Source organism: Canis aureus, chromosome 2 (genome assembly GCF_053574225.1).
Source record: "Canis aureus isolate CA01 chromosome 2, VMU_Caureus_v.1.0, whole genome shotgun sequence".
NCBI classification, from domain to species: Eukaryota; Metazoa; Chordata; class Mammalia; order Carnivora; family Canidae; genus Canis; species Canis aureus.
The window spans coordinates 42,211,317-42,226,847 of record NC_135612.1 but is presented as its reverse complement, the minus strand read 5'-3'; the positions used below and the strand labels follow the sequence as shown (position 1 = coordinate 42,226,847).

At 37.8% G+C, this 15,531-nt stretch overlaps 1 protein-coding gene across 8 annotated transcripts in view; it reads left to right on the top strand.

The window, feature by feature from the left end:
* The window catches only part of LRRC28 (leucine rich repeat containing 28), a 152,817-nt gene that overhangs the window by 86,252 nt on the left and 51,034 nt on the right, over positions 1-15,531 (top strand). For 7 of the 8 annotated variants that reach the window (XR_013363722.1, XM_077869877.1, XM_077869927.1 and 4 more), the window contains exon 6: positions 5,810-6,016. The exons of the other annotated variant lie outside the window; for it this stretch is intronic. Coding sequence is in view for 6 of the 7 variants with exons in the window: in XM_077869877.1 (XP_077726003.1) it covers positions 5,810-6,016 (207 nt within the window). In the remaining variant the exon portion in view is untranslated. The remainder of the gene's footprint in view (positions 1-5,809; positions 6,017-15,531) is intronic. 8 annotated transcript variants of the gene reach the window in all.

The window sequence follows — 15,531 nt, the reverse complement described above, 5'->3', positions numbered from 1 at the left end:
AGCCAGTCAGGCACCTCTCTTTTTAGTTCTTTCAGTATATTTATTATGGCTGATTTGAAGTCATTGTCTGCTAAATTTAACATCTTGATCCACTTAGAATCATTTTCTATTTACTCATTTTTTCCTGAGTATGGTTTACACTTTCTTATTTTATTGTATATTTCATAATTTTTAATGGATATTTTAAATAATATATTGTAACTCTGGATTCTGATTTTTTTTCCCTACCTGAGGATTATTGTTATTTCTATTTACTTATTTGATATTCATGGTAATTTACCCAGACTAAACATGAAATCCATTTCCCCCACAGTATGTGACCATTGATTTCTCTGTGGGGTTTTTTGTTTTAATTTTTAAGCCTAGCTTATTAGGATTTGTTCCTATTTCTGTATAGCTTGGTGGTCAACACCTGGAGCTAGTATGGCTTCTCTCTTCTGACAGTAGATGCGTGTGGGTTCAGAAACCCATTTAACAATTTAGGCAGTTTCCAAATGTACTCTGTTGTTTTTTGTTGGTCTCTATCTTTTCTCCTCTGTACACATGTGCAAGCTCTCTATAGACCTGAAATTTGTAAATCTACAAATATAGATATATGTGAAGAGTCTATCCAATAGATCGTCCTGTTTTATAGCCCATACCTCCTTGTTAATTTTCTGACCTATCTGCCCAATTCGTTGCTTGCCTCAATCAAGAACATCTCACAGCCTCATAAAATCATTAGTCTCTCTTGTTCACTTGTGACCAAGATTATTACTAATTATTAAGGACAGTACTGGGTGTGGGTTTTTCACCTTTTGCTCCAAATCATGTCAGCTCCCTCCAGCAGTGAAGCTGCTAGTGTTCATACCCTCTCTGCCATACTAGAATTGGGTAGAGGGATGGGAGCCACCCCAAGTGAGCTTACCACATATTTCTGCTCTTCGTTTTTTTTTAAGATTTTTAATTCATTTATTCATGAGAGACACAGAGACAGAGAGAGGCAGAGACATAGGCAGAGGGAGAAGCCGGCTGCATGCAGGGAGCCCGACATGGGACTCGATCCTGGGACTCCAGGATCACACCCTGGGCTGAAGGCAGGTGCTAAAATGCTGAGCCCCCAGGCGTCCCATTTCTGCTCTTCTTAGTGGAAGTGCTATAGTTTTTCGTAAATACGTGCTTTTCCATTTGTTGAAAACTTTTGGTCAGTTTCCAGAGTACTGAAATGGTTGCTTTTGACAATTTTGTGGAATTTTATAGTTACTTTCTGGGCAGAGGATTTGGCAGTCTCCTCACTGCATCCTACTGGAAGGTACAGCTTTCCTTTTTGTTTCTTTTTTGGTTATGGTTTGCATGACATGTGTTTTTATCACTTTATATTTAATCTATTCATGTATTTATATGTTAAATGGGTTCCTTTTATAGTTAGATCTTATATTTAAATCCAATCCAGTAATCTCTTTTAATTGGTGTCCTCAGGCTCTTTGCTTTCAATGTTCTTATTGACCTCATTAGATTTAGGCCTACCATTTATTAGATTTCTGTTTGTAATCTCTACTTTTGTCTCTATTCCTTCTTTCCTGCCTTTCTTGTTATTATCCAAGTATATTTTAGTATTCTGTTTGAATTCATTTATTGGCTTTTGGGGCTTATCTCTTTTTACCTCAGGTTTATTTCCTCTTTCTTGAATTCAAGTTAGAATCTTAGATAACTTTTGTTTGACTCAATTGCTTTCTAAAAATGTAATTTCCCCCAAAAAAGAAGAAAGAGGGAAACAAATCATAAAGACTCTTAAAGATAGAGAATAAACTAAGGGGAGATGAGGGGAGTTGTTGGGGGATGGGCTGATGAGTATTAAGGAGGGTACTTGCAGTGAGCACTGGGTGTTGTATGTTGTATGTGGGCGATGAATCACTGAATTCTGCTCCTGAAGCCAGAATTGCACTGTATGTTATCTAACTAGAACTTGAATTAAAAACTTGAAAAAAATGTATTTTGCATTAGCTGAGCTTAAGCAAGTATATTATTTAATTGATTATTGAAATTAAGATGCCATATGTATGTAGTCTTAGATTTGCAGCCTGGTATAAAGTGGTCATGAAAATTATATTTGAGTCTACTTGAGAAGCTATTTAATTTTTATTTTTCTTCCTTTCCCACATAATTTCAAAATTTGACAAAATCACTAAATAACAATTGAAAAGGCCTAAATAGTAAGCTACTAAGAATAATATCATTTTTTGTACTTATTCATTTAATATATGCAGTCCAGAATGTTTCAGATTTAATAAAATGCTTTTATTCATCTCACATAGGAAGTAAGAAATGTCAGCTTTTCATTCTTCTTCCCATTCCTCAGTACTTTGACCTTTGGTACGACATTATGTGTTTTCTTTTTTTTGTCAAAAGTTTATTAATTTTAATATCTGAAATATGTGTGCATGTCTGCCAAAGCAGAGTATAAATATTGATGTTACCGCTGTCAAATGTAAATCATCACATTATGGAAAATTTTAAATCATGATCACATATTATTTCTCCATCTTACAATACAGTAAGACAATACTGAATTGAAATGGTGGGCAGTTGGGGCACCTGGGTGGCTCAGGTCAGGCTCAGTCAGTTGAGCTCCTGACTCTTGGTTTCAGCTCAGGTCATGATCTCAGGGTCTTGGGATCAAGCCCTGCTTAAGGCTCCCGCTTAGCATAGAGTTTCCGTGTCCCTCTGCCTCCCCTTCTGCCCCTCCCCCCACTTATACCTGCTCAAGTGTACATTCTCTCAAATAGATAAATAAATAAATAAATAAATTTTAAAAATAAAATAGTGGTAACAAGCCTTAGTAATTTTTGCAGCCACATCAAAACACTATTTTACACATTTAATTATTTTGTAAATGATTAAAATAATTTATTTTGCTTGCTCCCATATGATTTTTAATATTTTTCAAATTTCTTTCAAAATATGGTTTGATACTGCAATTCAGAAGTACTGATATAATTTTAATTTTTTCATAAAAAATTAAGTTTTAGTGTTGGCATCACCATATCTAGAGTTTAATAACCTAGAAACACTAAAATTATCTTTGACCATTTTTTATTTCACTATTTTCTGTTTCCAATCAAGCATACCTCATACTTTTCTTAAAATATCTCTGAAATTCTTTAAGTTTGTCATGTTGCCTCTGTCTAGTCAAATGTCTCCTTGTTTTCTCAGCCTTGAATCTCTTTCCATTCCACTGCTTTTTATATGTCTCATCATTCTAGTTTTTACAAAAGAGCACTGTTATCCTGTATGAATCTTCAGGAGATGTCATGTTCTCACGGCAGTAAGTCCAAACCTCTCTACCCAGTATTCATTATCACTCACGTCTCCACGAAGCCCTTCCTAAGGAACTTATTTCCTACTCTTCTCCCATGGGTGTCTTTGATACTTGTTAGGCTTCAGATAGCTCCTTGTACATGCTGTGCTTATTATTATTTCACTTCTGTGCCTTCCTGATCTTTCAGCCCCACCCCCACACCCAGCCCCTGCTGGCAACACTATCCATTTTTCTTTTCAGCTATTCAAGTTCCTGTCTCCGCCAGTACATTTTGCAAAAGTTTCTCCAACCCCTCATTTACATCTTCTTTCTCTGACCTCCTATCACACGGTATCTCTTTTTTTTTTAAGATTTTATTTATTTTAGAGAGAGAGCAACAGAGCAATGGGGGCATCCATGTGGGTGGGAGGAAGGGCAGAGGGAGAGGAAGAGAATCCCAAGCAGACTCTGTGCAGAGACCCTGATATAATGACCTAAGCTGAAATCAGAGTCCGACACACTTGACCAACTGAGCCACCCATGTGCCCCACACATTGTCTCCCATATGTGCTGTGACTCTCAGTGGCAGAGATCCCAACTGATTCTCTTGGCACCTGGCCCCAGGATATGTAGCTGTTTGGTTGCACTTCTGTCCTATTTCACTCCTGTGGTCACTTTATAAAGTGAGGTGAGGAAGGTTTCTTGTTACTATTTATGCAATGCTAGAACATGGTTCTTCCCACAACTTCTTACCCCACACACCCCAAATTAGAAGCATTTTTATGTGTGAATTAGAAAGGTAGATTGGCAGGCATACCTAAATGAAATACTATGCTAATGGAACCAAGAATGAAATTGACTCCCGTGTGCTTCAGTTAGGTTCAAGTAGAACAAAACTCCAATTAAGCATCACAGAGTGTTCCTGAATCCTCCTTACCCATCTTCAACTGCATATATTGCTCAGTATTGGGGAAACTGGGTAATAAAGTGTGAATTTCCTGGCACAAATCCCTTGTAATATTATACAAACAATGAGAAATTAATACATTTTGCACTTCTGTTACTTTTATTAAAACTAGTCACTAAAAATGCTCTGGGTAACAGTCTCCAACAAAGGCTGACAAACTTTTTTCATCAATGGCAAGACTAAATATTTTAAGCTTTGCAGACCACATATGGTCTCTGCCACATATTCCTTTTTGGCTTTGTTGTTGTTGTTGTTGTTTTTTTTTTTTTTTTTTTTTTTTTGCCACCTTTTAAAAATGTAAAAGCCAGTCTTAGCTTGCAGGCAGTATAGAAGCAGACCATGGGCCAGAATTTGCCTCTGAGTCCTAATTTGTCAACCCCTGGTCTGTAGCAGTAAGAACTGTTAATTGGGGATCCAAGAGGACAGAAGACTTTCTGTCTAGTAGAGAAGACATTGCTAACACTAACCCAAGCCCTGAACAAACTGGGATGTACCTGGGAGGGGGAGGTACAATAAAGTGGTAGGAACATGGGAAACCTTACCCTGAGGGAACGGCTCATGGAACAGGGTTAGGATCAGAGAAGACCAAGAAATGGCCTCAATGGACTGCAAGTTGGAAGTTCCGTCATGTGAAAGAAGTAGACTTGCACTACATAGCACATCCTGTGGAGCCTTGAATGGATTGTACTGTCCTGATAGGGTAAATGTCCATTCCCTAGAGATTGCTTAGCAGAGCTTACTCTGCTCAGAGAGCCTTCCTGGCAGTGATTTCTCCCAAAAAAGGATAAAGTATTTTGTAAAGAACTTCCAAACCTTCAGACTTGGTGATTTGGCATAATACAGAGACATTAGTTGTACTCACCACGGAACAGATTACAACAATAGGTACTGAAAATGAGAGAATGTTAAAGCAAACGAAAGGACTTCATTTGGATGGAATGAAAGTAACTCTTCATAGGATGTGTACACTTTGGGTTTTTAAAAAGGAACCACATGGCCAAATATATCTAAAAACATTACCTTCCAGCCATTTCATCTTATTATATTCTTCACCATTATGAAAATTTCCAAAAGACATCCTAATTCTCTGTCCAGAAGTTTTTTTCTGTTTAGTTCATATGAACAAGATATACTTGCTGAGGTACTATTTATGTTTTAAGTCCCTACTATTTACTTAGGTAAATAGTAGAAGGTCAAATAAGAGTAGCAAAGACTTCCAGGTACCTGGAAGTGACTGTGATTATTCTTTTCCTACACTAGCAACAACTTTTGATTCATCGACAAGCAGAAACCATGGAAATAGACTTCTGGCTCATATTCACTACGTTGTGTATCTCCTTTTCTTAGGCGAGCACTCTTTTCCATTAGAAAAAAAAGAATATTCTAGCAGGCTAATTTATAGATACCTACCTCTGTTGGATTCTTTACATACTTTGACATTCATGTCTGTGGAAATTGCTGTAGCTACTGATTTTATTTGTTTTGAACTGTTAACAGTATTGATTCGTTTGATTTAATTAATTTAATCAGGATGCGATTTATCTTAATTTTGATTTTGGTTGTAGAGGTTGGCGATTTGAAGGAGCTGCAGACACTAGACATTTCTACCAATCGTTTGCTAACTTTACCCGAGAGGCTTCACCTGTGCCTTTCTCTGCAGTACCTCACCGTGGACCGAAATCGTCTATGGTGCGTGCCGCGCCATCTCTGCCAGCTGCCCAGCCTCAATGAGCTCTCCATGGCTGGAAACCGTCTTGCATTTTTGCCACTTGGTAAGTGATCGTGTTTGTCTGGCAAAGGAAAAAAAGCCAAAGACCAAAACAGAAAGCCTTTGTGTCCTTGCCTAGGAAGGAGAGAGTAGTTTCCTTCATTCTGTTTATCTTGAATTGTCTCTCTAAATCCATTTTGGTAGTGAACAAAGCATCATTCCCCATTAACAGAGTTTATTTCAATCCAAGATTTCATATTTTAAAACAAATCTGTGCATAAATGTTGTTTAGGGACAAAATACAGGCGATATGAGAGGATTTACTCTGAAAAAGGAATGAAAGCATATATACACACACACACATACACACATATATGTATGTATTATATACATAAGACCATAACATCAACAGAGGGTATTGAGCAATATGAAAGGATAGCAATATGAAAGTATATCTGGTACAAAGATATCCATTTAGATGTTGAATTCTGTGTAGAAAAGTTTGTATTGAGCATCCTAATGATTAGCATTGCCAGATAACCAGACTACACAATTTTAAAAACTTTACAATTGGCTGAACTGCCTGCAGAGCTCGAAATGTCACAGTTGCTAGCAAATAACATATTATTCACTGTAGATTTCTGTAGCCGGCCCATTTTAATAAAAGAATACATTTATTTTCACTGAGAATTAAATTATTTTGTTAACTTGTAAGAAACAAAGGTGCCATTTAAAAAGAAATTAAAATATGAGGCCCCACAGAAACCTAAGCTGTCATAGTAAGCCTCCTATGATTTTACTCATAAAAGCATTTTTTATAATGAATAATTTATCCCTGATGGCAGTGAAGTAAATAATTTACTAGTCTCTGAGAGGAAATATTTTCTACCATAATACAGTACACATATTATTTTCAATTAAAAATAACTGGAAAATGAAAATCAATTTGAATAATACCAAATAATTATCCAATTATCCAATTTAAGAAGATTACTTTCCAATAAATATAATTAAATTCTATACTTATAAAATTAGCAAAATGAAATAAAACTATTTCAGAAGCAAGTTCTATTTCTAAGAAACCAGAGCTTTCTTTCAAGTGAGAAAAATATCAAATATAAATAGATTAAAAAACATAAAAGTACTGCTGGATAAACCACAGGTTATAAAACAACTACAACAGTCAAGAACTAAGCTACAAACCCAAAGATCCAGGTTCTAACCTAGATCCCCCCACTTCACAGTGGATGACCTGGAGTAAAGCACCAAAACCTCTCAGAGCTTCATTTACCTTATCTGTGAACCAGAAAAAATGTTTATCCTATTGACTCTAGAGTTATTTTGAAGTCTAATAAGATAGCTTATATATAAGAACCATATGCAGACGACCCAACTGAGAAGATAGCTTGTGGATTATCATATCCTGCTTTTTAAAAGTTCTGTCCTCCTTCTCATATTCAAGACCCTCTGTAGTAACCACCAAAACTTGTATTTACCACTTCCTTAGACCTGCTGCCTGTACCAATGCTGACTGCCTACCAAGTGATGGCTAGGATGGCATAGTCAATGCCCATCAGTGAATCAGGGAAAGGGGGGAGGTGGGGTAGTGAAGGATGTGATGATTTGATCTGCATGATGTAGAACTCAGTGGTCTAACGTCACCATTCAGGGTCAAGCTGGACATCCCATTACAAGCAACCATGCTTTGACTCTCAGGTGTTCCCAGAAACAGATTCACTTGTTAAGTCTGGACTTGCCCATACTATTGTTCGTAGAGTTACTATTCTTACTATTGTTACTACTGAGCACATCTATAAGGAGTGTATCCATGAGTGATACCATTGCAACTATTTATAAGAACAATCATTTACTGAATTAGGTATTCTGTTAGGCATGGTACAGACGTTCTCTAATTTAATTATTATAGAACCTGTTATTACAAAACCTATTGACAACCTTGGTTTACAGATGAGGAAATTAAGATTCAGAGAAGTTTAAGTAACCTATCTAGAATCACAACCAGTGAGAGACAAAACTGAGTTGCAGACTCTCTCTGATTCTTAACTCCACAGTTTTTCCACTGTGACATGCTATCTCCACATCCTGGGCATGATCCCTCTGCAGGGGGACTTCATGTGAGAATGGGGCTGAACTTAAGGCATCTGGGTTGCTCAGTAGAATAAGCGCCCAGGTCTTGATTTCGGCTCAGGTCATGATCTCAGGGTCATAAGATCAAGCTCTGCGTCAGGTTCATGCTAGGCATAGAAGCTGCTTAAGGTTATTTCTCTGCCCCTCCACCCACCCCTCTCTCTGTAGTTCTCTTTAAAAAAAAAAAAAAAAAGGAGTAGGGCAGAACCGTACTGAGCATCTTTCTAGTTGTATAGCCACTTCCAATGTCATTTGGGCAACCATTTTGTATTCAAATACTTCTATGGCCCCTCTCATTGGCCTGATTCAATCTTTATCTCTACTTGCTTAGCAGGATCCGTCTGCCAGAGGAAATGGCCTTGTCTTACTTACCCACTCTGGGAGCCAAGTGCTCCCAGTTACTTGTTTCTAATCTATCATTAGCAGATCCTACAGCAGGAAAAATCTTATAAAAGCTTAGGCCAGAGACCTGTTATCTAGCTCTTTCTTGGGATTAGCCATTCTTACTTTGCCTGGCCTCTTCAACCTCAGTGGAGTTCCTGATTCCTTAATTTTGAAGTTGTGCAGTTTATAACTTATTTTCCTTGTCTTCTTGTTTCTTCTATCACATATGCTTTTATCTGAAGCCTAAACCATTCATCCAACAACTGACTCTATCCTGCCAGTGGCTCTAATCCACAGCCCCGTTCTCATGTCTGATACCAATGGTATACTAACCAGAGTGCCATCTAGTTCTGGAACCCTGGTTCAGCCTAGAAACCCATATATACTTGGACTTTTTAAACTAAATGAATCTCATTTACCAGTCTTTAGCCTGTGGGCCCTATCTCAGGTCCAACCAAGCTCCATGCCTTCATCTTGGCCTATTCTCCCTACCTCACTGTAGATCATCCAGCTATGGCTCATTACCCTGGTCATGCCACTCCTTCTTTCCTGTCATTTTAGCAGTGATACAGCCAAACATGTGCTGTGGTGGGATGGCAGTGGTGCTGGGAGAAAAGAGGTCATTCCAGCAGGAACTTGACCATTGTTGATTTGCAGTGCCAAGGAATGGCCTTGTATATTATGCTGAATGCCTATGGCAACAGATGGCCCGAGTGGCAGTAGCTGGTGCAAGGTGATAGAAATGATTGTTACATAGATTGGTAGAAGATAGAGTCCACTACACATCACTGCTCTTCTGCTTTAGCACCTCAGTTATTTATTTGCTGGAGCATCTTTGTTCACTGTGGTAAGTACTGGTTTGGGTGAAGGAGTGGGCGTTTCTTCAGCACTCAGGTTCAGCGGTGAGCAGAGCCTTGCAGATGGGTTTCTGTCTCTAGGTTTCTTGTCACCTGCGAAACCTTGCCTGTGTTTGGAGAAGTTTTCCTTTGTGAACTAGTCAATATGGTGTCAAAGAGCTTGAGAGGCAGAGGGATCTGCACTGGGCTCTGAGGAGGGTCTCTCACAACAGTCGGGCTACCATAGCTCTTGAGCCTGGGGCCACGGACAGCCCAGGAGATGGAAGCAATTTCACACTCCTCTAGGTACTATCCCAGCTTGTAAGGCTCATGGCAGGACACATGCCTGTGGATAGGTTTGATTTTACCATAGAAAGATATACAAGCAAGAGGAGGAGGATAAAAATTGTCCACCAAGAAAGAAACAGGCTGCCTAAAGCAATGCTCCACCCTGGTCTCAGACTGATCTTTTGAAAACAGCAGGAGTACAGGGCTGGAAAGCAAATATGAACACTGGTGGCCTTTATACCCTGTTTTATTGGGCAAACCTTTGTAAGGAAGTAGATGAGACAACCAGAAATCAGCACCACCTTGAGACAGCCAGAGAGGGCTTCGGGAGATTGGAGACTGGATAATCTGTGAAGATGATGGAAGTGAATCTGAGGAATATCAGCGATCTCCGTGTTGTTCTTGGTTTTGTGGGAGTTTTTGTTTTCTGTTTTGCCTTTTAATACCACAAGGGTGGCTTTGGAAAGGGAATTCAATTAAGTCTTTTGGAGAAAAATAACTAAATCCATAGCTGTCCTTCCACAGAGTTTGTGCACTTGAAACCTTTCTTTGAACTCCTTTCTGATAAACAAGAGCTGTCTAATGCTATGAACTATGGCGGACAGAGTCAAATGAAGTATGTGGCTGCTGGCACTGCCTTTCCTCAGAGAACTGAACTGTTCTTGGAAACCTAGCAAATGGAGATGCCTCTTTACAAGAGTGAGGACGTAACTGTGTGTATACATGCACACACACATACACATAACTAAAGTTTTCAAATAGAAGTCTCATGTTTAAATGTGATTCTGCCAGCATAGTACAGGAACTCGAAGTCTTATGAAATGGGTAAAATAATACTTCTGTCCTTGATTAGAGGTAGGAGTCCTACTTTGGGGAGTTACTTATTGAATTTGGTTGCTTTACGAAAGAAGGTTGACTTAGAAGAAAAGCCGGTTTTTATGGGGCTTCTTAAAAGAACGTCATATTTCAGCATATTCAAAAAGAACTACAGAAGGTACATGTAGGATGACTTAAATAATATGTAAGACTAGCTAAACCATAATGCTCTTTGAGTACATTCTTTTTAAGATGAAGAGATGCATCAAGAAAGAAGGATGTTCCTATTCTAATGATACCATAATTGAGTGACAGGTTAGTCTACAAACAGAAACTTTTTCCACAGTGGTGACTATTAATGAGGAAGACAGGGAAACTAATCACTTGAGTCTCATGCTATGAGATCTACTAGAGGTTTTGAAATGACAGTATTGGTTGTTGATGCAATATAGTTCTGCACACTAAATAGCTCCCAGAGTTGTGACTTACCTCTGGGCTTCTGAAAGCATAAGAAAATACAAAGGAAAGTTTTTATTTTTTCCTCTGAGGCTTTTTTTACCAACTATTCCTGGTTTCTCTTGCATAATTAATAAGTCCGATTATTCAGTAATGTTCACAACTTATTTAATGATGAATAATAGATATAAATACTGTGAGGTCGCCCAGGCATGAATTGGCTGTGGAAGAGCATCCTTTAGTTAGCCCCCAGGAAGTGCTGTGTCATCTAATCTCAATGGTAGTAACTTCTCTAGTTTAAGAAAACGAGAAAGCAAAAGTTCCACCTACGTTAGCAGGTGGAATTTTTTTTAAGATTTTTATTTATTTGAGAGGGAGAAGGAGAGCATGAGCACTGGGGAAGGGCAGAGGGAGAAGCAGACTCCCCATTGAGCAGGGAGCCTGATGCAGGGCCTGACCCCAGCTCATATCCTGAGCTGAAGGCAGTCACTTAACTGACTGAGCCACCCAAGTGCCCCAGCAGGTAGAATTTTTGACTGTTAGATAAACAGTGGACGAATTCTTAACCAAGAACATTTGGCAAATGACACTGAGATGTATAGAATATTCTAGTACATAAACTACATGTAGTGAACCCAAAACTTAGCAGAGAATAGCTTTCTGCTAATAAGGGAACTATTTGGGTTTCTAAACCAGTTCTAGAGCTGGTCCTTGGAGATTCTGGTAGTGCAGTATATATTTTCTCCAAGAGTTATGCTTGTGCTTGCAAATGAGATGACCACTCCATTACTGTTATGGGTTGTACACCATGACTTTGATAGGGAGGTAAAACCGGCCTTTTTATCACATAAGAGGAGATCGCTCCCAATTTTCTATAGTAGTTGTAGTTACTTTTTCCTTTATAGGGATTGGATACCTTGTGTAGGAAAAAAAGTAGTTTATGCCAAGTAGGGTGCAGTTTTAGAAGTAGCTTCCAGGGCAGCCCCGGTGGTGCAGCGGTTTGGCACCACCTGCAGCCCGGGGTGTGATCCTGGAGACCCGGGATTGAGTCCCACGTCGGGCTCCCTGCGGGAAGCCTGCTTCTCCCTCTGCCTGTGTCTCTGTCTCTCTCTCTCTGTTGCTCATGAATAAATAAATAAAATCTTAAAAAAAAAAAAAAAAAAAAGAAAGTAGCTTCCAGGCATTTTCTAAACTTATGCTGAAATCCCTTCTCTCATTGCAAATGGTATATAAGACACATAATCTGTTAACTGTACTTGTTTTTTTCTGTGGTTTCTTGTTCTTGTTTGCTATGTGTCAGCTTACAAAGTAGGGAAAGAATTTCTTTTTCCTATTTTTTTTTTTTTAATATTTAAGTCAGTGCATGCAGTGAAACTACTCAAACTTCAAACCAGTATAGAAATTAGATGAAAACCGGCTAATAATCCTGTAATCTCAGACTTAGAGATGAATATAAACTGTACTTTGCTGAACGACGAATGTATTTGATCTGCAGTTTGAAGAACTACTGCCTTGAGGTCATTGTTTAATTGAAGTATTTGCAAAGTTTTGTAGTCTTAAATAAGTCAGTGCTTAAAAGTTTGTTCTTAGACATACCAGAAGTCCCAGTGTTTGAAATGAGTAGAAGTTATGATGACTGCTTTCCAAGGAGAGACCCAAACATGCCACTAAAATCATGTAATGTACCGTGTTTTTGTGGGTATTGTTGGGTATGTCTCTAATCAAAGGCAAAATGAAAAGGAGAAGACAAGGGTTCAAAAACAAGGCTCAAAAACTAGTTATGGAAAAAAGTGAGAGAGAATTATCCTGTTTTTGAAGTCCATTCAGACCTTGTTTCAAGAATGAAGTTATTATAACTCTTGTATTTCTTCAGGAAATGGATGTTCAGTGCTCTTTTTGAACTCTATCCTCTTGCAAGTATTTGTAACAAAAATTATCCACTACTTACTTATCTGACCCTTTTCCACTTTTTTTTTTTTTTTAAGATTTTTAAATTTATTTATTCATGAGAGACACAGCGGGGGATAAGGGGAGACACAGGCAGAGGAAGAAGCAGGCTCCATGCAGGGAGCCCAACATGGGACTCCATCCCAGGTCTCCAGGATCATGCCCGAGGCCCGAGGCAATGCTAAACCTCTGAGCCACCTGGGCTGCCCTTTTCCACTGCCTTAAATGATACCTCTGCTTTTTTTTTTTCTTTCATCACATTGGGTCTTTACTTTTTGCTTTAAGGTTTTCTTAGGAAGTTAATATGATTATTTAATATGGCTTCTGCAGCATGGGCCAGACATTGACTGTACTATGCTAATGTGTGAAGAGAAAAGTTCACCTACAGTATATTTTTGTCTAAATTTTGGAATAGGATTTAGGGGCGGGAAAGTGATTATTATGAAAAAGTTAGCCCTGTTTTCTTTAATACTATTTTATAATAAGAGAGAACTACTCATTCTTTAAAAGGTACAGATGTGATATTGCTATTATGTCCATACTACCCAAAACAACCTACATATTCAATACAATTCCTATCTAAATACCAATAGCAGTTTTCACGGAACTAGAAAAAATAATCCTAAAATTTGTATGGAACCACAAAAGACCCCAAATCACCTAAGCAGTCCTGAGAAAGAAGAACAAAGCTGGAGATATCATGCTACCTGATTTCAAAGCTATAGGAATCAAAACAGTATGGCACAGGCACAAAAACAGACCTGTTTTAGATCAACAGAACAGGATAGGGAGACCAGAAATAAACCCACATTTAACATGGTCAGTTAATTTCTGACAAAGTGGCCAAGAATACACAACAAGGAAAAGATAGTCTCTTCAAGAAATGGTGTTAGGAAAACTGTATAGCAACATGCAAAAGAATGAAACTGGACAATTTTATTACACCATATATGAAAATAAACTCAGAATAAATTAAAGACATAGATATAAGACCTAAAAGCATAAGACACCTAGAAGAAAACATGGTCATTAACTCCTTTGACATTGGTCTTACTGATATTTTTTGGATCTGTCTCCTCAGGCAAGGGCATCAAGAGCAAAAATAAACAAATGGGATTATATCAAACCAAAAATATTTTGAACAGTGAAGGAAACCATTAACAAAATGAAAGGGCATCCTACTAAATAGGAGAAGATACTTGCAAATGATGTATCTGATAAGGGATTGACATTCAAAATATATAAAGAACTCAGAAAACTCAATATCAAAAAAATAAACAAACTAATCAAAAAATGGGCAAAAGACCTGAGTAGACATTTTTCCGAAGAAGACATACTGATGGCCAGCAGACACATGAAAAGATGCTCAACATCACTCATCATTAGGGAAATAAAAATCAAAACTGCAATTTGACATATCACTTCACACCTGTCAGAATGACTAGTATCAAAGGTAAGAAATAACAAGGATTGGCAAGGTTGTGAAGAAAAGGGAATTCTGCTCATTGTTAGCGGGAATGTAAATTGATGCAGCCATTCAGGAAAACAGTATGGTGGTTTCTCAAAAACTGAAAAATAGAACTACATTATGACCCAGCAATTCTACTTCTAGATATTTATCCAAAGAAAAGGAAAACACTAACTCAAAAAGAGGTATGTACCCTTATGTTCATTACAGTATTACTTCTAGTAGCTGAGATATGGGAACCATCTAAATGTCCATTGAGATGAATGGATAAGGAAGATGTAATATATATGAATATTAGTGATAAAAAAAAAAGAATGAAATCTTGCTATTTGTGACAACATAGATTGACCTAGAAGGTATCATGCTAAGTGAATTAAGTCAGAGAAAGACACTATATGAATTCACTTATATGTGGAATCTAAAAAACAAGAAAAACTAACAATCTAACAAACTTATAAACTTTCTATGTGGTTTGTTCATAAATATAAAGAACATAGATAGCTACAGAAAATAAACTAATGGTCGCCTGAGTGGAGGCAGTAGAGTAATGAATGCAATAGGTGAAGGAGATTAAGAGGTACAGTCTTCCAGTAATAAAATAACACACAGCAATGTAATGTACAGCCTAAGGAATATAGTAAAAAAATACAGATGTGAAATTCAGAAAAATAAGTAGATATGAAATTTAGAAAAATAAGGATCCCAAATAAGATCCTTGAGCAGGATCTTTCCCAGCAAAGTTTTTGTTAATTTGATTTGGGAACTCAGAGTTTTTTAAATAGTGGCAAGAATGTACAGTACTAGGGAAATCTGGAAGATGTTGTCAGTCTAAAGCAAAAACCTGGAGTTTCTATCAGTCATAGTTTTCAGCAAAGTTCTTCAGGTTTTTTTTGGGGGGTGGTAGGGCAGAAAAAAAAAACAGGTACTAGTCCAGCTGGGCAGCAGCTCAGGAAGAGATACAGATTGAAGACATTGTGCTCTTCACACTGTTTCCATGGCACTGGAAGGCTTGCTGTTTTAATTCCTGAGTCTGCTGGACAGTCAGCATGAAGTCTTCTCTGGGATCTTCTCTGAGGGAATTATTGAATTACTTGGTATTTCTTGAAATTACTGCTGTAAATCTAGACGTCAGAACTACCCCACCTGCTATCTGATCTTTTAAAAGAAGCAAAGAGGGAAAATAATCAAAAAATAAAGAAGCAAAGGGATTTTTTATTCGTCACATATCTCCTTGGC